The following is a 23,057-nucleotide window of genomic DNA, read 5'->3' as shown; positions in this document are numbered from 1 at the left end:
CCTGAACCACGCGCACTTCGACATATTGTATAGGTGTGTGTGGCAACGATTAGGTTTTTGCTCACAAACCGCTTCAAGCGTTTGTCGATCCTACCGAAAAAAATCTGTAGTACATTCTTTTATTTATCAATAATGTCTGGATACCTGCGGGTACGTGTCGGTGATTTTCTACCGAGTAATTACACGATTTAGTAAAATGTTTGAATGGTTTTAATCTAAAAGTAAGATGTTGATCATTTACAGTTCAATTGATTGTCTCTATTCACAAAGAACTAAATTAAACTACTCTGAACTAATTTATACAACTACTTTTCAATAATAATAAAAATAAAAATTATGTTGTTGTTCGACTGTGTTGTGTTATTACTATTACTATTCGATATAGTGACATTTTTAATAAACGCAGTCCGTTCTATTAAACTCAAATAAGGCAGCTATGATGGCGCGTCCATTTATCAACGATATTAGATAATTATTTTTTAACTCCCAAATATTCTTTTAAACTGCGATCAAATTTCTAGTACCATGTCCTATGATGATAAGATAAGTCACGGAATAATAATACGTGTAAATTGGTCAGGACAATTTATTAACGTTCTTGTTTACATTTAAACGTAGTATAAAATATCCATAATGTAATTATATAAAATAAATCATTTAAAATCACTACTGACGCACACATACCCCGGGTCATAGTCTGACTTAATATAACATGGAAAACTTATTAACGGTAACCATTCTTTGATGCTAAAGCTGTATACTACAGGACTATAATTGGACTACAATTATGTGACCATTAAGACTTATGTTCGCTATAAATCAATCACGGAATTCTAAATAAGAATCGTTGACAATGTTGGTTAGCGTTTAATGCAATGATTAGGTAGGATGAAATCATGAATATAATAAAACAATAAGTAAATTTATAAGGTCAGTTCATTTTTTTATTAGATTCTAAAATATATTTTTTTTAATTGATAAATTTACTTAAAACTATTGAAAAATCAAAATTGATCACTTGTGGCTAATATTATTTCAATCTACTAATTATAAAGTGGAAATAGTTTGTAAAATTATTATTATTTGAGCTATCAGATAATTATTCTATACAGCATACTAACACACTAACTGAACATTTTATTTACAATGTATTATTTTCTGCCTTAATGGAGAACATACATCACTACCAATAAAAACAAAATAACACTCAATGAAAACCTTGGTACTAAATTTTCAAAATAGCATAGCTGATTCCGCGGTTGCATGGAAAACAGTAAACCATGAGACTGAATAAAAAGTTTAATCGGTTGACAAAAAAAATTATGAATTCCACATTGTAAGAACATTTATTACTATGTTCTTACCACTTATATTACACACGTTTTATTTCTATTTATTTAATTCGTAATACATATTAATTAGCATAGAGGGAGATGCTGATGTGACAATTCTACTCGTCTGTAGTCCGGAGCTACTGACGTCGAACTAACAAAGGGCAGTTGTGTTTGAGTGGCCGTTATAGACATAGTTTTCAATATTATTACTTTCATCTTATTTATATTATTTATAACTTAACTTGTTTTATTCAACGACCCGTCTATCGCCAATTGTCATCATAGCCAACCAACTCCGTCTCACTTGGATATCCCTACTAACCAACTGTACTAGGATTCAGGTCAGACGTATTGTACATTACATATAACTTATATTTACTAAACATCTAAAATATAACTTTACTTTGTCGTTGACATAAAACAATAGTCTAATTTTATTTAATAATCTATCCTCTGTAACTAAGGTACACGATTGCCTGTATCTCCTTCAGGCAATTAAAACTCATTTAAGGAGATAGGGACGATATTTGGGCAGACGTCGGGTAGCTTCCGATTCTTGGTTTTGACCAAGATCCTCAACTATTAAACAAGCCCCTAACAACATATATAACTATTTTACAAAAGATTTTTATATCAACAACTTAGATTATTTAAAAAAAATAATAAAACTAATATTTAAGTCGTTCATGTTTTCACGTCATCATCAATTTTAGTTGAAAAAACAATTTCATATTTTTTTATGTAAAACGCAAAACAATTAAAAATGGAAACATTACTTCTTTAATTTTTATCGTTGTTTGTATATACATTGAAATTGAATTATATTATATAGCAATGAATAAATTCCCCGTTTTAATTAATAAGATAATTTAATGAAAAAATGTTTATACACAAGTTTTGAATTAATTCTGTTTTTTAATCTAAGTAATTTAACGTACCACAACGTATTTCGTCTGTGAATACTTATAATTATAATATTGAAGCTCATAATTAAATAATTGTCGTTGTTGTGCGTGATTAGGAGAGTATTCCTGACCTATCCCACGAACGATTTTTACATAGATTCTTTATAAAATCTCTGAAAAACAATTATATTTAATATATTTTAATCAAAGAAGGTCTTAAGATATTAAAAAGTCACTCGAGGCGTTTTTTTGCATCATATGATTTTAACATTATAATTAGCTATTGTGACATTGATATAAGAAACTTCTGATAAATTACTATGTATACAACATCGAAAACCTACCTCAACAAAAGTTTACGATCGTGCACATAAGCAATCATGAGCGGTTTCATATTATACTATAAAGCGAACCAGTCACTGAAGCTTATGCTTATTATTGTTTTTTAAACGCTTTATTACGCGTTATTATTTATAACGTATACGTATGTTGAATATTAATTACATAGGCTGGGTCTCTATTGTAATATTAAACCAGTCATGGATCAAAGCTTAACAGTACAATTTACTACCTAAAAAAAAAAAAAGTTACAAAGATAAACGCCGAGATTAATTCCCGAGGATTTATATTTTATTGGATTTGTAAAAAAATGATCTATAGTACGACTTACTAACAAAATATAAATAATGCTGACATCATATATGAACTAAATTATTAGACATTTATTAATATTCATTATTAAACAAGATATATCCAATAGTTTATCTAAAAGAAAAATCGCCTTATAATGAGGTATTTTTCCTTGCAGTTAGGAACAAATAATTATAAAATAATTGTATTTCTGGATTATGATAACTAAATAAATTGTCATCAACAAAGAATAATAAATCATTAGATTTTTTTCTGATAGATAAAAATCATGTATCATGAAATATTCTTTAAGTTTTTTTCGATAAATTTATTCTCATGGCGAAATATATATATATGTGTGTGTGTGTGTTAAAGAACTGACCGTGATAATCGAAATCCAGACTTAGTAATACTGGATTACAAAAATTACTATAGTAATAATTATTTACAATTAGTATATCTTTTTTTTCTTTTTAATTTTATATTTTGCAATATATTCAATATTATATATTTTCCAAATAATTTTTATTGAACTATTTATGAAACTTAGGATTCGATACAATACGCTATTAAAATATTTTAATCATAATGAATATTTTTTCTATGAAACTATTATAAAGAATAGTTTTGTCAATAATAATAACACACAGTAAAAAAAAATCATGAGAATAACTAAAATTATTGATATTAATGAATCTTTATTAATTATTACTATGACTATAAGCTAGAAAGAGTTTAAAAAAAGTGCATACAAATGAATATAAATATATATAAAAAAAATTTTTTAGCGACTTGATTATGCCACTGACCACGAGAATTAAAAATTTATTATTGAACTTTAATTTCTTCTAAGAAAAAAATTATTGTTTTAATATTTCGAGTTTTCATTTATGGTAAACAGGTTACGCATACAGTAAAATGTGAATTTTATTGAGTACACTTGATAATCTATTCCAAGAATTAATATTTTTAAAAACCTATAAGAAAAAAACTTATACCAAATTAATACTTATACACTTTTATTATTTTGTTTACAGGTTAGTTCAAATGAATACTTTACATTATTATACTATTTCAAAATCAGAGATTCAACGTGAAGGTTTATATCGAAACATAATATGATAGCGACAGGCATTAATCGAAAAACGATTTTTTTTGTTCGGCATCAAAAATCAATTATTTAATGAAAATTAATCTTTTTACTCAAAAATTGAAATTTTTTGAATCCCTCAAATCGAGCGCCTTTATAGAACATTAAATAAAAAAATTTCTATAGTAGTAAAAGAACACGTTTAGTTATGCCCATAAGTACCGCCAAAAAATAAAAAATAAAGGTTTTTTCATGCTGTCATGAACGAAGACCTTTTGTCTGTGACAAATCAATTAGATGTATCATAAACAAATGAACATAAATCAGTTCGACAGTGTTTTCTACATACAACATTGTTGAAATCAATGGATGTTGCTCTTTCTGTCATTTGCTTCTTTCACAGCTTCCATTGTGCATAGTCGAAGAGCAACGACATGAAATGGTAGCAAGTGCCAGAAAGATATACGCGTCTTCTCGTATAATACTATTTAAAAAAAAAATCTCCATGGCCTGAACAATAATGCTGCGATAAATCAAGTGACAGAATCACCTCGAGTTGTGTAAATTATAATATAGTGTTTTATTTATCATTCTTATCATGCAGTGTACGACTCAATTTCCATACGGATGAGCTGTCAGTACAATTTGCACTCGGACCTGTTTTATCGAACAATGGCTGAGTGTACCACAAATTGTATTTATTGCCAAATTTGGGATGTGCTTTACACGGACAGTTATTCGCAATGTGCTATAAATGGTTTGCGATATTGTAGTATTAGTATGCGAATTTTTAAACCATGTAAAGATCTTTTTCTTATAGGAGCGGATCCAGAAAACATTTTTTTTTTTGGTGTACATTAAACTATTTCCAATAGCATGAAACTTTCTTTTTTTTTATCATCACGTAATCAATATTAGTTAATGAATTGTTAATTTTTAGAGTTATTGCTACTATGCCTTCCTTTGCTAGTTTTCATGGGCGCTTCAGTTCCCATAGAAACTTTTATGAATGAATTCTATTATTTAAGCGAAAAGGGGGTGATAAAACAATAGGACAAAGAAACTTCTGTCAAGTACATTTTTTCATAATTTTATAATAAATATTATTTTGATGACTTTCTTTATTTGGCTCAAAATTTGGAACTATACACTTACGGACAAAATTTTCAGTCTACGCCCATTACTATCTTGCATAAGTTTTAATTTTTAATGTTAAAATATCATATTAAAACCAAATAAAGTTACACGACACTTAATATTTTGTTACATTCGATTAATATTTGAAACAACGATTTTACCATCATAAATCAATAGACCAAAACGTACGGTTTCTATTCAAGTTTATTCATCAATAGAATTTCATCTGAAAATAATAAGTTATTCATTATTTATTATTTCTAAAGACAATTGAAACCCGTATAAGGGTAAGAATCTATTATTTGCAAAAAAAAGTAGAACTAAAAATCTTTTGTAATTTTCATGAGATACTCGGTATATTCTATTAAAATTTCAAACAATTACTAATACACATATATTGTTACATCGAGATTTCTTGTTTGTATGGTATCCTTAATAGGAATTGATCATTTAAAACGGGAAATCTTTACCCGAGTCTATATAGTCTTTCTTAGTTTGGTTAAGGGTTTAAGCAATAATAATAATAATAATTCTACTCTAGTTATTAAGTTTGGTTTCATCCGCAATGATCATTGTTTCATACGAGTTTTTATGTTTAAGATTTCTATACTACTTTTAATTAATATTTTTATATGTTGTTTTATTATATTTATTTAAAACAATTCTTTAAACCATTAATGGAGCTTACAAATTTAACTCTAAAACTTACTCTAGTAAAATCCAAATTGAAAGGATTCTACCACATGTATGTGTATTTAATAATTTCAAAATAATATTTATATAATAATTCAAAACCACTAGACAATTCGTTTAATCCTCTCGTCGCTTTTCGTAAATGTGCGTTTAGGATTACAGCAACTTTAAGCCTGTTCAAAGTTTCAACTTCAATAATAACTTAACCAAAATTTGTTATAATACTCAACTTGGGAAACAACTTTAATTCGAACAAAAATATTTGTTGCATGTGGTTTGCAAGTTATTATTACTGTGCTGATGTAAACAGCGTATTGAGTTTTAAAAATTAATTATACTTTTTTCAAATATTATTTTATGTATTATTCATTTTAATTTTGCAAGGTGGAACTGTTACTACTTAGATAAACTATAGCGACCGAGCAAACCAATAATAAAATATGTATCTCCTTTTTATACTGTTGTTTAATTCATATGCAACATCGTAAACAACCGGATTAAGAACAGTGGTTAGAAATGTAATGATATAAGTTTAAGATAAGCGTAGGCGAACAGATGGTGGTTAACACCTAATAAAATAATTTTATTTCGACCACAAATTATTAACAACTAACCAAGTAGGCACTTGGTAATAGTAAAAAAAAGAAAGAAATCTAAAGATATTAATGAATGGTTTAATTATAATTTATATAATTTATTTTTATTTTGGTATGTATATGAATATTGTACATTAGTCAATAGCTTAAGAGTGACTAATGAATCATGAGCTATCAAATAATATTTGGAGTGCATAAGATTTTTGCTAAACAAAATATTTCAATATTTTTATTGAAAAATAGTGATATGATTTCCTTAGGTATGAACAAAGCGAACATACAAATGAATTAGTTTTTAAGAACAATAATATATAACAAGCTAAAATAATGCCATAAATTAAAAATAAGTTTTTTTAAAGAAAATATTGAACATATATGACGTCTTTATGAAAAAACTTGGAAATTCTTAATATAAACAATTATTTTATCCTATTAATGTCACATTAATAAAATCATGAATTATCTAAGAGTCCAACGGTATAAATAAGAAAAGTTATAATATATTTTGAAATAGTTTCTATCAATTTATATGTGAAAATTTTATCTACCATTAAATTTTTACCCATTTAATTTTTCCCTCTTATCTAATCAATGCATTTCGTTCTTTGATAACTGTTACAAATTAAAGAAAACTATACATAAAGTAACTTTATTTTAGATTTGACAACATGTAATTGTCGCCCAAATTAATTTGGTTAACAATTTTAATTGTTTAAATCTATACAAACAAACAATTTTTCTCCCGTCTTGAATCTAAACTTTCTAATACATAAGTTCTGCAAATGTGTTTTTATAGCAATAATATTATCAGTTCATCACGTGAACTTAATATTAATTGAGTAAAACATGATAAAACAGGTCATGTCATTTATGATGGAGGCGTTTACTAAATTTATAGGTTTTTTAGAAAATTGCAATGCAGTATTACTATTTCATCAATATTTTGAAGAGGAATATTATATATAATTTCCCTTCGATAAATTATTTTTTATTTAAATTACATTAGGTTTCGGAGCGATTAATTTTATATTTGAAGGACCAAGCTTCTATAAGACCACTAATTTACATCTTGAATATTTCCTATTTCCATATTTATTACATTTAATGTGCAAAATGTTTCTTAAATTAAAATATTAACAAAGTACAACGACTTTTCTTCGCACATTTAACTTTAATGCAAAGCTGAGAAGATATTAATTTTACTATGATGTGTTTTTTTACTTTATTTTGTTTTCATGGTGAAAACGGGCATCAAAGTTAATAAAAAGTAATATTTTTGTAAACAAATTCTTTTTTATATTTTTAATTTTATAATTCCATAACTTTTTGAAAAATATATGAATCAATTAAAATTTTTTATGATAAATACTATTTATATACCTCTTTCATTCGACATACTTTTTTTTTTATAAAACCATTTCCCTTTATGTATGTATATATTATTATTATATATATATTATATATATATTCATATATTACACTTATAAATCATAAAACTTGTAATCAGGATATAAATAAGGAAATAGGAGATTTTGGAATAATTCATTAATTTTTTTAAATTAAACATTATCTACAGATTTGCATCGAAGCGTTTTTTTATGATAGTGATTTTAATCACTGTTAGATATGATTAAATTTGACCCATTTAAGCCACGACCCAACTGTGATGGATTTTTTATTATTTAAAATCATATATTAAATTCAAAATTTTCAAAATACATGTGTGTTAATATTACACTCATTTAGATTTATATTTGATTCAATTGATAGATTATAAATCTTTATAAATAATATGTAGCGATTTAATAAATAGTAATACTCAACCATTTAATATTAGATAGTAGAAGTATATTTTTATAAGCGAATTTAAATGATAGTGTACAGTTTATTTGAACCATAGATCCAAGTGATTCTATAAAAGGTAAATGTAACATCATAAAACTAATTGTTTAATAAAACTTTTTGTAAAAATAAAATTTAATATTTACACTAAAAATTTTATATTTATAAAATAGATATATTTTTAATTTATCTAAAAAAATATATTTTTATTTAAGAAAATATTCCCCAGCAGCTAAGACCATTGGCCAACATTGAACAATGTTTTTTTTATTATTTAGAAGTATATTAAATTTATGCTCTGTTAGCTATATTTTATTGATTAGGTTGAATATAGTTAAAATCTTAAAAAAGTCTTCAATTCACTTGGGATCCGATCTTGACAGTTTTTCCATATGTATTAAGATTTTTAAAATTTGGTGAGACGTATGTCTGCATTGAACTCAAATTCGGTTTCTTTTTTTTAAAGAAACGTCTTTTTACTCTTTTATAAAACCAATGTAACCCTCAATTATCTCGTTCTTTGAAATATTTATTCTCTTTTATTGTTTTGATTTAATTAAGCATTAAGAATAAATCTTCCATTTTTGGGGTGGATTCACCACAGACACTAATTACAAATTAATTTGAGTTACTAATAAAGAATAGTGTAAATGGTTCAAGTATTCTAATTTATTGATTCTTATCAAGTATTATTTCATTTGGATATAAATAATCTTCACAATAGTGTTTATAGCGAAGTTTCTATTTGATTTTCTCCTGTAGCTAATATCTGTCCAGTTAAGCAAAATAGAGTGAAATATTATAAATAATTATGAAATATTGTCCATGTATTTTCAAATTACAGTTTTGTCATACAATTACAATGAATTATTGTTTATGTTTTATAACAAGTGTTTAGTAATTGCCAAACTTCTTATGTAAGCAGTTTTCACCTCGACAGACCGATTTGTTTCTTAGAAAATGCTCCTATGTGTCCACCTCTTGGTGGATTGTCCGATAAGGAACAAGCATACCGTCAATGAAGATGGTCATTAGATGAATACTTAATGGAGTGTAATAATTTAGTACATGTATATAAAATAATCCGTCTCGTTCATAATATTGTTTACTGAGTCACAGTGAACAACGTCGTCGTCTCGGTTGTCCATAAATAATGCATTTATCTTGGGATAACATTCATCAATATTTAATACGGTCTGTGTTGGTGTCCACAACTGTGGTGTTCGTCCAATGCGGCCACACGTTAAAATGCATGGCTTTCCATTTAAACGCACATACGCCTGATGTCTTAGGCCCCCCATACACGAACGTATTGGACTCTCGTCGCAAAAGCAGAAAAATTTCTGCCGGTGACCTCAGTTGACCACAATCTGAGACCAAGTGGGTTTTCGCTTTATACTTAAACCGTTCGTTGTAAAGCGCATATTATGGAAAGTGGCGCATATGATAATCGAACACGACAAATCAATATTGAACGCATTACGTGTATTTCCGACATAGAATGATTTATTAGTCGTCAATGAGTATTTACCATGGTAGTGGTACCCCACAATTCAATGGTCTCTCTTTTTTGCTATCAAAACATANACGCATTACGTGTATTTCCGACATAGAATGATTTATTAGTCGTCAATGAGTATTTACCATGGTAGTGGTACCCCACAATTCAAGTGGTCTCTCTTTTTTGCTATCAAAACATAAACGTTCGGTGCTACTTATTGATCCCAATTATCATCGTTTTCCATAAATATCGGGTATTAAATAAACCTGTGCAGTTTTTATTTAAACATATATATATATCACGTAGGCATTTTTATCAACAAGTTAAATATCTATTTATATGTCTAGGTGGAAGGAGAAATATCTAGTGACAAAAATAGTCAGTACCTACACTTCTTACTTATAGTCATTATTTTAAATTGTTAATAACATCTAAAATATTGGTCCAAAATTTACTATCGAGGAATCATTTTTTTAGTTAGATTGATATCTAATAAATAAACTAGTTATTAATGTAAGTTTCTACTTAGAATAATAAATAAAATTATCAATTTTTATTTTTATTTTTCGATTAAATAAGATGTTTATAATGAAAGAATCGCGTTGCATATCATAAACCGATAATTTGTACATGAAACTGGCATTACAATTATTGTAATGCTCGTTTACATGCAACAGTTGCTTTGAATTCAAGTTAATATTAACAAGAATTTTCTCTGTCCTCTGGAGCACAGGAGCGCATTGTTTTGTTTAGTGTATCATCTTTAACATGATACACTAGTTCAACAGATTCAGGTATAACCATTAAGGACTTCATATTATTCATAATACGAACCTATCGTCATCGGTCCGTTTGATTTCCATTAAGTGCTTTGAACTTTCTGACTCTTAATATTCCGCCCATTATTATTGTTTTGCTTGGCAAATATAATAATTGACATACGGACATTTTCTCAATTAGATTAAGAGATGCGTTTATAGTCCCGACTTGTGATTTATGGCCTAGTAAAGGACACGCTACAAACAAGACATGCCAGCGGTTTGGTTATCTTGTAAGAGGCCAAGTTGAGTTAAAAATAAAATATCAAATTATGGACGAATCACGGATACGTTATAACCAATTTCATGTGAATAATATAAGTAAGCAGTTCTGATGTGTAATGATGAATTGGCAAACTCTTTTATGAATCTGTCATAGAAAAATAACATAAATCGGGCAAATTTTCGTAACAGTAACTGAAAAAATTTTTATCCTAAAATATTAATATTATGTCATAAAAAATATTCAATTTTTACTCTTTTCGGTATTGTTTTTTATCAAACCAATTAAAAATTCCCCGTGCAGACGTAGGAAACTGAGAGTTTAAAAATAAAATCAAGACACGATGGAACGTCACAGCAAAAGTTCTCTTTTGGTTGTTATGTTTGAAGTCAAATAACCTTGAGTATAAAACGAAAATAAAGTTAAACAGTATTTGCCTATTATATTTTAACGAATTTTAATTATACGCGAAAAAAACAAGATATTTAAAAAATAAAATACACACTAAAGTAACGTGATAACTGTCTTTGAAATATTTGTGGACGGATGACGTCAAAGTACCTACTTAGTCGACGTCATTTTGAAATATTGTTGCGTTCAATTTTTGGAACTGTACAATCGTTTGATCTCTAGCTTAGTGTTAAAGAATAATTTACAAATGATATGCAATGTATACGCAGGTCGTGAGGTTATTTACATTGTCCTCAATTTTTTTTTGTTCTCAAGTTTGTCGGAGTAACACGCAACCGCATTATCGTTTGATATTTGTTTTCTACGTTAGCTTACACGTGGCTCAAGACAAATGATTTAATGATAGCTTATAGGCTCTAGTTGACGACTAAATTAGCTTATGTATTCAGTGTTAGCAGTTATGAATATATTTATTAGTATATAAAATCAATAACCAAAGGAAGATTTTTTGAAGAATTTAGGGCTACCACTTAGATTAAGTAAATAATACAATTTTCATTAACTCTCAATAGATAAAAATATTTGCATGGTATGATATTCTGAATCAGGGTGGTCATGTACCTATTAATTATAAAAAAAAAATTACTATTCATTTACATGATTGTGGCCGCCCAGTTAAATTACTAATGTAGGGTACATAATGTTTATAAGTCTATAATGTAGTTGTATTCATTTAAATAACCATGTAATATTGATTTATTGCGAGCCCAGCACGATCGACTATCGATACGATCTCATAACACACAACTCGTACGGTGTTTGCGTTAAGATAGACCAAAAAAAAAATGTGTCTAGTGAATGAAAGAGATAGTTGCAATATTTCAAAACGCATGAAAATTAAAACGTGCTTAAGAACTATTCATACTAAAGCGGCACATGCTCTACCAAAGAGGTAATGCTGCAAAATTTTGTTAAGAGTGAATCGCAATAAGACTAAGCTGAACAAAATAATCTAAAATTAAATGATTTTAGTAAAAATATTCATACGAAGTTAGTGGACGTCTGACCTGAAGTTAACAGTTTAAAATTGTTAAATTAAATTACAGCAACAAGTTTGGACTACTAAATTTTCTTTATGAAATATTGTGTTTTTATTGATTATATTACAGTTAAAATCAAGGATGGATTCAGAAGAAGAGTATGTGTCGAAATCTTTAATAGAAAATAAATTTATGTGTGAACAATTTATGTAAAAAGATATAATTTAAAAGGAATAATAATATTGTTATTGAATACTGTTTTCTATAACTTGCCATAAAATATTCTGAGCACGTCTTGGCTAAAATGAAAACAAATTATCATCCGAAATGTCTGCATCCGTGAGTATAAAAGGAGCATATGAACAGGAGCGATCCTAGAAGTAATTTTTACCATGGTAAATTTCCTCGAGAAATAAAAAAGTCTATAATATATTTAAAAATTGCTTAAATGAACATTTTTTTGGGTGACAGCTAATTCTAGTACATATGCACTTCGTCCGATCTACATACACACTCTATGTATTGAAATGCTTGTAACTCAATAAATACTTATCTTAAATTTGTTATCGGCCCAAACAAATTTTCTGAAAAAAAAAAGTTGCTATTCTGAAATTTGAAAAAAATAAAATCATATTTTTCTTATTAAAGTGAAATAATCTAAAATATGCTTTCAAAATGTATAAAAATTAACTATTGAAGAAAATTTCAAAACATAATTAAGATATATAAATAATTAGTGAAAAAATTCTTGAATAGTATAAAATGAAAGTTTATGAATAAATGACTAATTTTTTGTTATTTTTATCACGGATATTATCTTTTAAATTATGTAAATAATTGAAAAATGGGTAGTTTTTATTTTTAAAATGTTATTAAAACAATGGTTTTTTTATTTCTCTCATTATATAATATTTATTTATTATTATTATATTATTTGTAATTTGTAATTATATGAAGTTAATATTATTATTATTGTTTTAATGATAAAAACTGATAATTTATTGATAAAAATAAATATTTATTTGTTAAAGATCTATTATATTTAGTGCAAATATTTTTAATAATAGTAATGCTAGTATTATTATTATAAATTTTATAATAGAAAAGTAATAACTAAGAAATTTAATTAGAATAATTTAAAATGTAAGTTTTATAGCATAAATTTTATTTTCATTAATAGTTCAATAACACTCTATTATACATCATTTACAACTATGTTATTTTAATTTATTATTATGAATAATCGATAGGTATATTTTACATATATTTTATTAGAATCATTTAATTGTCTATAAAATTTTTGTATTTCAAAATTAGAATTTGTAGTTTTTGTGATGAAAAAAATGTGCATGCAGTTTTGCTACTGTCGGTCATCTAAAGTTCCTGGAAATAATGTAAGAAAAAGAGGTATGATGAGAGATTAGTAGAACCCTCGAACCAAGGAGTTGTAGAGACAAATATTACCATTAGGGCATTGTGGATTTATTATTGAGATCCCAATACGCTTGCATATAGGTTGATAACGTCATGTGCATCCGAAGTACATTAAAGGGGTAACTTTCTAAAATTAAATAAGAAATTATTATTAATTATTTATTATTAAATGGAGAATGGGCTAAATTAAATGTTGACAGATCGATAACCAATATTCTATCAGTTTTTATAAATTTTAAATATTGGTGAGCAAGTTGCGCAACGTAAGAGAATTCCATGATATGATATAAAAAAAGCACTGCTAAAAACTACCCCATTCCTCACCTTTTCTATTTATATCAACTGTTAATACCTCAAAAATCAATTACACAAATCTAGTCACCGATCAGTAAAAAATTTGTTTAACCCATTCTCCATTTAATAGTAAAAAATTAATAGTAGGTCCCCATTTGACTTTTGAGAGTTACCCCTAAATTCTACCCTTAGGAATATGTTTTTTACAATTAACTTACTATGGCTTATAAAAATTAATTCATTTTGAATTTAAACATTTTTATGGAAAAATCGTTGCTTAACAAAAAAATGGTGGTAATGCAATTAATTTAATAAGATTGACTTATATATAATTATCATTTATATATTTTTTCTAATATACAAAAATTACCCCAATAAATATTGTATGAATAAATTATTATATTTTTCCACATGAATAAAGTGAATTTGGGTTGAGGCACATATGTATATTCAGCTTTGTATTTTATATCATTGTATCAAGCTAACGCCACGTGTGTTATTATCAAATGCAAATCCAATGTCATTAAAAAACTTTAAAAATTCTTCGTTTATAACCTTTAAATACTTCTTTAAATACAAACTTCTGTTTTCCAGATTTAAATTTGAGCTTAATACTAGGATAATGAAACTTTCTGCAGATGATGAATCATTTGCTTTTATTTTTATACTTGTCATTACATTTGAATTATTGATTAAAAATTGTTCCAAAATTTCCATTAAATTAATCAGATCCTCGTAGGTAATTCTTTTGGTTTTGTTAATTTCAATTAGTTTCCGCTTAAAAATGTTTAATGGTTCTTCAGTATTAATAGAAATATTACTAGCGTCATCACTGTACCAGCTTTTTATTAAAACTAGTGAATTAAATATCATTGAATATATGTTGTCATAGTATTCAATGAGAAGTACCAAATCATTTTCACAATTCCATTTTAACTTAAGTTTTGAATGCTTTTCTTTGTAAATTTTTAGAAATTCAAGAAAATTATACAAAAAGTCACAATAAAAAATACTCAACAATTTATAGAATTGTGGCATTTTCTCGTTTACGTTTATTTCGTCAACAATTTTATTCTTTAAACTTGGCCCAAACAATTCTCTTAATGTAATTTCTTTGGTTCCATCTTTTATAGCTACATTTGGAAATTCTGACACTAAATTATTCCAAAAAGGTTTTTTTAGCAATATATCCATACATTCATTATGTAAATCTAATATTGGCTCAGTTAAACACAATGTCACGAATATTGTGAAATATAGTAAATACATTCTCAAAATGAATTAATTGTAATATAATAATAAAATCTTAAACTAAAAAAATTACTTCTACACGATTTAAAGCAGCCATTTATGAATCTATCGAAATAATTTAATATATTAGTTTACTATATTTTAAATAAATATATGTTATTAGTAAGATATGACGAAAAATAAAACTGTTTAAACACGATGACAATAAACTATTTGAAAAATAAATCGTATACAGTATGATGTATTAATAACACTACCCTCCAAATTTTTTGTTAAATATTAATATTTTCATAAAAATTGTAGATTATAATTTGATTTATTTTATGAATCATAGTAAATTCCAAGTTTGTTAAAAAAAAAACTTATCTTTAAGGGTATATTTTAATGATAACTTTTAAAAGTTAGTAGGAACCTTTAATTATATTTTTTCTATAAATGTGAAATGGGTTATAAAAAAATTGACTAGTTCATAATCAGTTTTACAATATTGCTTTCTGAGTTTATATAATTTTTAATTATTATCGTGATGAGTATGCAACGTGTTTCTAACTACACCCATTTCTCGCTTTTTAAAATTTTTCAAAATGACCATGTGACGCCAACGCGATACAATAGAATCATTCTAAAACAATCACTTCGTATAAGGTTTTTAAATTAATAACGTGTGCTAGATACATACAAAATTATTTTTATGAATTCGTCATTTTTAAAATTTATAAAAATGTAAAACGTGCTCTTTTTGATTTTCCCTTTATTTATTTATATATTTTTGTTGCTTATTTTCGATTCATTTTAAATAAAATATTATATTTTCTTCTTTAAGTACTTAGTCTGTATTTTATATTATTGAAATCTTAGAATATTTTTCTAGGACTAACTCAATTTTATTTTATTTTTTATTACATAGCACATTATTGTTGTCCAATTCTCAAGTATAGAAACATGAAATTTTAACAATATTATAATATATTTTTTATTTTTATAATATGGAAGTCTATTTTAACTTAATCGCAAGAAATTTATTTAATTAATCATTTGAACATTAAAAATATATTTTAACTCAACAATGGCAAAATTTAATTTCTAATTGAATCGAAGGTTTCCAAAATTTTTATTCACCTATATATTGTTTTAACAACTTTTATGAGGAATATTTCTATTTAAAATTTAATTGTAAATAAAATTAAAAATAATTTTTAAGTAAATACATGATTTATAGATCAACTAGACCTTATAACTAGAAATTATTCTTTTGGTTTTTATGTAAAACTAATAATGTGTTAATATTATTAAAATGCGTTTTTATTTTTCTTTCTATATTCATAAAAATTTGCGTACTAATAAACTGATAATCCGTAAAAATGTAATGAACAATAAAATGATAATTAATTTAAAATGAAAACAATCAAGTTTTGCTAAATTTCTCTAATTTTTTCTTTATATGAGCAAAATATTTGAATATTGTCAATTAATAAGCTCTCTAAGTATTTATAATATATATAATAATATATTAGTATACGTGTATAGTAATTATTTGATTTCTTCTCACAAAGCATTCTAAAACTATTCGAGGGTAACTGGTTGTAAAGAATTAATTCCTCGAGTTGTCTAATACCGTTTATTTGTACTAGTAATAATGAAACAAAAAACTACAATATCTATAACACACATGGTAAATATACAAAATAATATAATAAGGAGGTATTAACATATATAGTTTTCTTTCTTGCGAGCTTGGTTCAAAAAACCTTAAAACTCTGGTAACTGACGGTAAGCTTGTACAAAATTATAAACTCTTTCATGCCGGATTTTGAATCCTGTCTGCTCCACTCGGCTTTCTTATTCTTCAACATCACTTAATTGCTGAATTGCATAACGGTTAGCTTATTAGAATAATCACATTATTCAGTTTTCAGGGCTTCTACCAGTTGTTTTTCAATTACAAAACTGCTGCCAATATTTTATTGGTTATGAAATCAAGCCCAGGAGCATTCTTCTTAAGACTAACATGATAAAAAGCTTTGTTTACTTCATCTTGCACGAACAACTGTACCATATTCTCTTATGGGCAGGTATCTCGTTTAAGATGATTCCAGAGTCATATGGAAAAAGCTTAGTCGTCATATTCTTGTAAAATCGTTGTCCATTCGACCAAAGGTACTTCTCATTTTCCTTATGACCATCTTGTATGACGCCACACTCACCAAGTTTATTTTTAAGATACTAAGCGGTCATCAACTAACAAGCACCCAAAGCTATCGACACCTTTACCAAACACTGTTTGCATAATCTCACACTTTACATTTCTATGCGTTTTGGTGCATTCCTTTTTTAACTCAGTTATTTTACTTGTGTACCAGTACACCGGGGATTTGCCATTGTGTGCATGTTTCTTGACGGATAGAGCAAAATCTCACACCAATGATACTTTTCATTTAAAATCCATTGCTAGTTGATCAAGAATTTGTTCAATGAATTCCTTATTATCCTGTGATCTCCAACTAGCTACTCTTTACTCTAAAAGCCTAAAAGTCCGCCCCATTTAATTAATCCCAAACTCTCATTGGAACTTTTATACATTGCGTAATATGTTTTGGATTACGTCGAATTTTTATTTGAATGTAATGGTGACCAGAATGATTATCTTGATCCACTCATAACTTCTTTTCTTAGACTTCACTTACTAAAGATTGCAACGCGATGATGATGTCCACTTTGAACCTCTTCCTATACTTTTTAAAAGTAGTCTTTGTACCTTAGTTGCAAACAATACCCAGACAGTTTAGTAAAAAACAAAGATCATTTCCACGTGAATTAGATACCGAGTCACCTCATACTACCAATAAAGATTTAAAGTCCTCAGCTAGTCAAATCCTAGCACGGGGACTCTTTGCTAGTAAGCTACCTTACAACCGTAACAAACAGATAGTGTAATTTCCTCTTGCCACGTTTGAAAATTCGTATATTTCAGATATAAATAAATATTTTGTTAATATTGGCTTCTACAAATTTATTGTCCACTCAAAGAGGGATATAAATTTAGGATTTGTCAAAAACTCTAATTCCAGCAAAACCTGTACAAACCACAAATAACTCTCCAACACTGTTTTAACCCCATGTGGGTTCCATGTTATGACGGTGTCATTTTCTTTTTCTAAAACTAACGCTGTTCGGAAGTGATTTATATTTGTTTAAAACACCTTTATGCAATATAAATTAACGGTATACCCTCAGTGTCCAATTCGATCATTGTACAATTTAATTTATCTTATCATTGTTAAAATTAAGTAAGGAAAAGGGAATAGAATTTTTGTAATTAACTTAATAATAAACATAACTATTCTTGTAATTTTTTTTTTTTGCAATTACTCACTAAAAAACTGCTTTTTTACATCCTTATAAATAATAAAATATTTTATTTAATAATATTAATTGATCGACCACAAGTCGTTACGATAAAGGTGATGAAAAATAAGAAGGAAATAGTTGTCTAAGTATTATTTAAAGTTTTATAATGTTATTATTGAAGACCTATGTTATCATTTCGAAAAACACTTGAAATATCATTATATTAACATTGCGTATTCACTATAAAGATATTCTCGTATACACAGAAAAAAAAATGTTTTTAAATGAACATTTATTTTTATTAAATAAAGCTAAATGTTCACTTAAAATGCTTAGATTTAAATGATTAAATTTTTAATCACTTCTCTAAGCATTACTTGACGAGTTTTTGAATGATTGTACTAATATATTGAAAATAAATTTATAGATATATAATTATTTTATAACACACTATGATATATTTAACAGTGTGATTTATTAAGTATACTTCCCCCATTTCTTTGTTATATTAAACCAGTAAAAATTTTTTATTTTTTAGTAATTTAATTATTAATAATTAAAATTTTATAGACAATTCTTCATTTAATAAAAAAATTACCATAAGTAATCATTTTTTCTTTAATTACCTCAACATTTAAAATGAGTTGTAAAAATAAATTAAATCTTTATCTTTATATATTTATATGAAAAAATCATTATTTAACGAAAATATGGGAGGTATTTAACTTAATAAATCACATTGAATTATATTATATTTTAGATATTTTTCATTTTTTCATTAAAACTTAAATTTGTTGGAGATATTTAAAATTAAATAGCCTTAGTTGATAAAATTTGGTTTATTCTAAAAATTATAATTTAATAATCAAAATAATTTTAAACATGATTATTTTAATAATATTTTTTATACGAACTTTTCAAATAATTTAAACTCAAAAAATGCAATATAAATTAATTATGTAATCTAAATAATCGTAGCACTTTAATTATTTTTCTTTCAGAAACGAATAGAGATGTCTTTGAATACTAAACATCAATGGTTTAAATGTTTTATTAATAAACGAATAATAAATTGTTGTTAAAAATGAAAATATCGTTTATTCATAAATATAAATAAATATTAATAAATGGAAAATATATATAGTTATACTTGAGTTTAATTGAGCATTTAACAAAGTAACTAAATTTGGCATTTAAAAAATTATCAAAGTATCAAGGTTGCAAGATTGTTAACTTCATTGTATTTAAATCCAATTTTTTGAAAAATATCTAAAAATTCGTCATTTCCCACCTTTAGAAACCTTTTAAAGTATTTCATCCTATTTTCCTCTGACAACTTTTTTTCTTTTAATAACATCACATAATTTACCATAGAAAATACATATTCATTATATCTACTTGTATCGACTACTACACTAATTTTTTTTGATAAAAAATTTTTTAAAGTTGATCTTATATTGTTAAGATAGTTGTAAAACTCAGTGTCATCGACTTGTTCAATTAATTTCAATTTATTAATTAAATCACAAATGGTGTTATCTAATAATAAATAATCAAATGGGCAGCAATACAGTCCACTAATTAATGACAGTGAACTACACATCATTGAAAGTATATTTTTACAATATTCAACAAGTTTTAATAAGTCATTTTTCAATTGCCAACTAAACCCAATGATTTCATGTAGTTCTTCGATAGTATACAAAAATTCAAGAAAATTAAACATCCATTCACCATATAAACTGCTCAATAAAATATAAAACTGTCGCAACTTATCATTTACATTATTTTTGTCGACAATATTAACGTTAGAATCTAATCCAACCAATTCACTTACTTTGATTTCTTTATTCATATCTATTATAATTGAATTGGGATAACGTGTCATTAAAGTTCTCCAAATTGGTTTTTGTAACAAAATCTTCATCTGTTCTTCAATCAAAGATAATATTGGTTGAGCTAAGCATATTATCAAATAAATTATAAAAATATGTAAACGCATTTTCCCAATTTAGAGTTTGATTTTATTACAATATGATAACAAAGTAATCTAACTAAAATAATTCAAAATACAAGCACAAAAAAGTGTTCAATATCAGTTTATTTAATAGGTCCGCTCAGATATAGTTAAAAATGTTAAATATAGTTCTATATAAAATTAAAATTTTAAATATGAAATTTGATAACCATGTGTGCTTATTTTACAGGGTGTTTGGTTTATCATAGATCATTCAACTACTCTCAAAAAATACAAAATTGAAAAAAAATTTTGATTTTTTTTTAGTTATATATATTTTTTGATTAGGTATTAATTATATTTTAGTAATAAGTAGTAATCCCTAAGTATAGGGATGTCATCTTTATATTTTTTAATGATAACATACATATTTAATCAACTTATAAAATAGAAAATCATCTAATCAAGAAGATGACTGGTTGATAACAATATTCGGACTAGTAATTCAGAAGCTATTAATAAGAAGAAGTAACGAGTGGATTTTGCTATAATTTCATTAATCATTTCCTGTCCGTACTCTTCGCTCATCAAGGTATAAAAATGAAAATATCATCCAAAGTACTGATCCAAAAGTTGTTATCAACCAGTCATTTTCTTAATTAATAATTTTTTATTTTTTAAGTTGATTAAATATGTATGTGACAATTTAAAAAAATAAAGTCAACATCCCTTTAAGATATAAGAAATTATATGTAACTGAAAAATGTTAAAAATCTTTTTTTTCAGTATTTATTTAGCAAATAATTTAAAGGTTTATGTTAAACCGATCAGTCTGTAAACGATTTCAATTAGCATAAATACATGATCTAAAAAATAAAAGTAATTGTAATTTATTTTCATTTTTCACATATTTTTTCCTACGCTATTGCACGTTTTCTAACAAACTCTAAATTTACCGTGTCACTACTATTTTTAGTCTTATAAGTCACACAAAATCAGATAACCGTTAGTAGCTGTTAACCACTTCCTTTGTGAAAACTGTCAATACAACTGTATACTAATTCTCTTTTTATTTACATATAAACAAGATGATCATAAGGATAAAATACTCATTTATTAAAAACTATTAAAAAATTTAGAAAATGTTTCGGAAATACTAACAATTCTATATATACCTTTAATTATAGTTTATGTAATATACTTTATTTTGATATAAATTTGACTTCTGGACTTATCTTCATGGTAAAAACGGACATCAAATTTAAAGAAAAACAACAAAAAGATTTTGTGAAAAATTTGGAGAATTCAAAAAATTTTAATTAATTGATAAATAAAATAAATACTGAACCCAAAAGCCTCAAAAAAATTACTATAAACAATCGCGGATACGTACTTTGGAAACAATGTTACCATTAGCGACGTTAAATACATACTGACACCCTAACCGAAATAAAACCCTTTAACCCCTAATGACCTTATAACCTAGTGACATTATCAGTAAGTAATATTATCACATTTTGCCAATTTACACATGTTTAATAATGAATTTTTCAGTAGGCCAAGATCTTAATTAATTAAATTGTTCTTATATTTAAATATTTCTATTGCCTCCCTTATATTAAGTTCTTTGTAATTATTTACGTTTTTAATTAGTTTTATGGTTTTGATGGAGTGATTATGTGTCAATAAATGTACAACCACCAGAGATTTATCAACTTCTTGATTTTTAATGTTTCTTAAGTTCCCTTTAACCTGACCCCTATATTTCTTTTTGTTTGTCCTATGTAACATTTATTACAACTTTCACATTATATTTTATAACCCCCAGCTTTATCAAAATCTATTTTATTCATCGAAATATTAACTAATCTGTAAACCATACTATAAAAGCTGCAAATTTGTGTTGCCAGCTGTGGTTTGAATTATTCGAAATGTATCAGAACGTGTTTGTGTTTTACCGATAAATTTCAAAACTTATTTCCCTTCTACTCTTTTAACTGATAAATTCAAAAAAGGCACTTTTCCTTCTACTTCCTGTACATATGTGATTTAATCGGCGCCTTAAAAAAATTTAAATGTTGTGTGTACTATCATCTCCATACCTAACCCAAATTTTTGAAAATCATCATATTTGTGTTTTAAATTTATTTTGAACCTACTCATGAAAAGTTCGAAATAAATTTTATGAGTAAACTGAGGGCACAGCAATGAAAATTCCGCTTTCATAATTTTTAGCTTTTTTAGTTGAGCTGAAAAAAAATTATCGTAATGTTCAACCTTATTTTATTATGAACTTTCATAAAAATCAATTTATAAGGACCAAAAAAATAGGTTAAAAGTGACATTTTGCACAAATTATTTTTAATATATTGAAAATCAAAATCAATAATTATTTGAAAACAAATTTTTGTTTTTAATTTTTTTTTTATATATGTATAAATACTTGTTTTTTATTAATTAGTAATAATCTCAAAAAAAATGTGATAGAAAAAATCAAATGCTTATTAAAATTCGGAAACAAATGGGTTTAGAAAAATGTATTTTATATTTTAA

The 23,057-nt window shown here is 25.9% G+C and overlaps 2 protein-coding genes and 1 long non-coding RNA gene across 4 annotated transcripts in view; 2 read left to right on the top strand and 1 right to left on the bottom strand.

Annotated features, from left to right (window-relative positions):
• The window catches only part of LOC126905969 (uncharacterized), a 135,694-nt gene that overhangs the window by 40,443 nt on the left and 72,194 nt on the right, over positions 1-23,057 (top strand). The window lies entirely within an intron of this gene.
• Positions 12,362-15,297, bottom strand: LOC126905985 (uncharacterized). Of its 2 annotated transcripts, none has more exons than XM_050686204.1 (2): positions 14,319-15,297; positions 12,362-12,804 (listed from the first exon to the last, which is right to left on the bottom strand). In XM_050686204.1, exon 1 carries the CDS (start codon positions 15,215-15,217, stop codon positions 14,417-14,419), a length of 801 nt encoding a protein of 266 aa, XP_050542161.1. In that variant the 5' UTR covers positions 15,218-15,297; the 3' UTR covers positions 12,362-12,804; positions 14,319-14,416. The 2 variants fall into 2 exon arrangements, with proteins under 2 accessions (XP_050542161.1, XP_050542162.1); XM_050686205.1 differs by lacking the exon at positions 12,362-12,804 and adding an exon at positions 13,365-13,603.
• LOC126906006 (uncharacterized) lies at positions 16,478-17,219 on the top strand. Its single transcript, XR_007704151.1, has 3 exons — positions 16,478-16,683; positions 16,753-16,871; positions 17,109-17,219. It is a non-coding gene; the product is annotated as an uncharacterized LOC126906006 (long non-coding RNA).

This window comes from Daktulosphaira vitifoliae, unplaced genomic scaffold (assembly GCF_025091365.1).
Source record: "Daktulosphaira vitifoliae isolate Bord-2020 unplaced genomic scaffold, ASM2509136v1 Scaffold_4, whole genome shotgun sequence".
NCBI classification, from domain to species: domain Eukaryota; kingdom Metazoa; phylum Arthropoda; class Insecta; order Hemiptera; family Phylloxeridae; genus Daktulosphaira; species Daktulosphaira vitifoliae.
The sequence above is the reverse complement of the archived record's forward strand: the minus strand, read 5'-3'. Positions and strand labels throughout refer to the sequence as shown.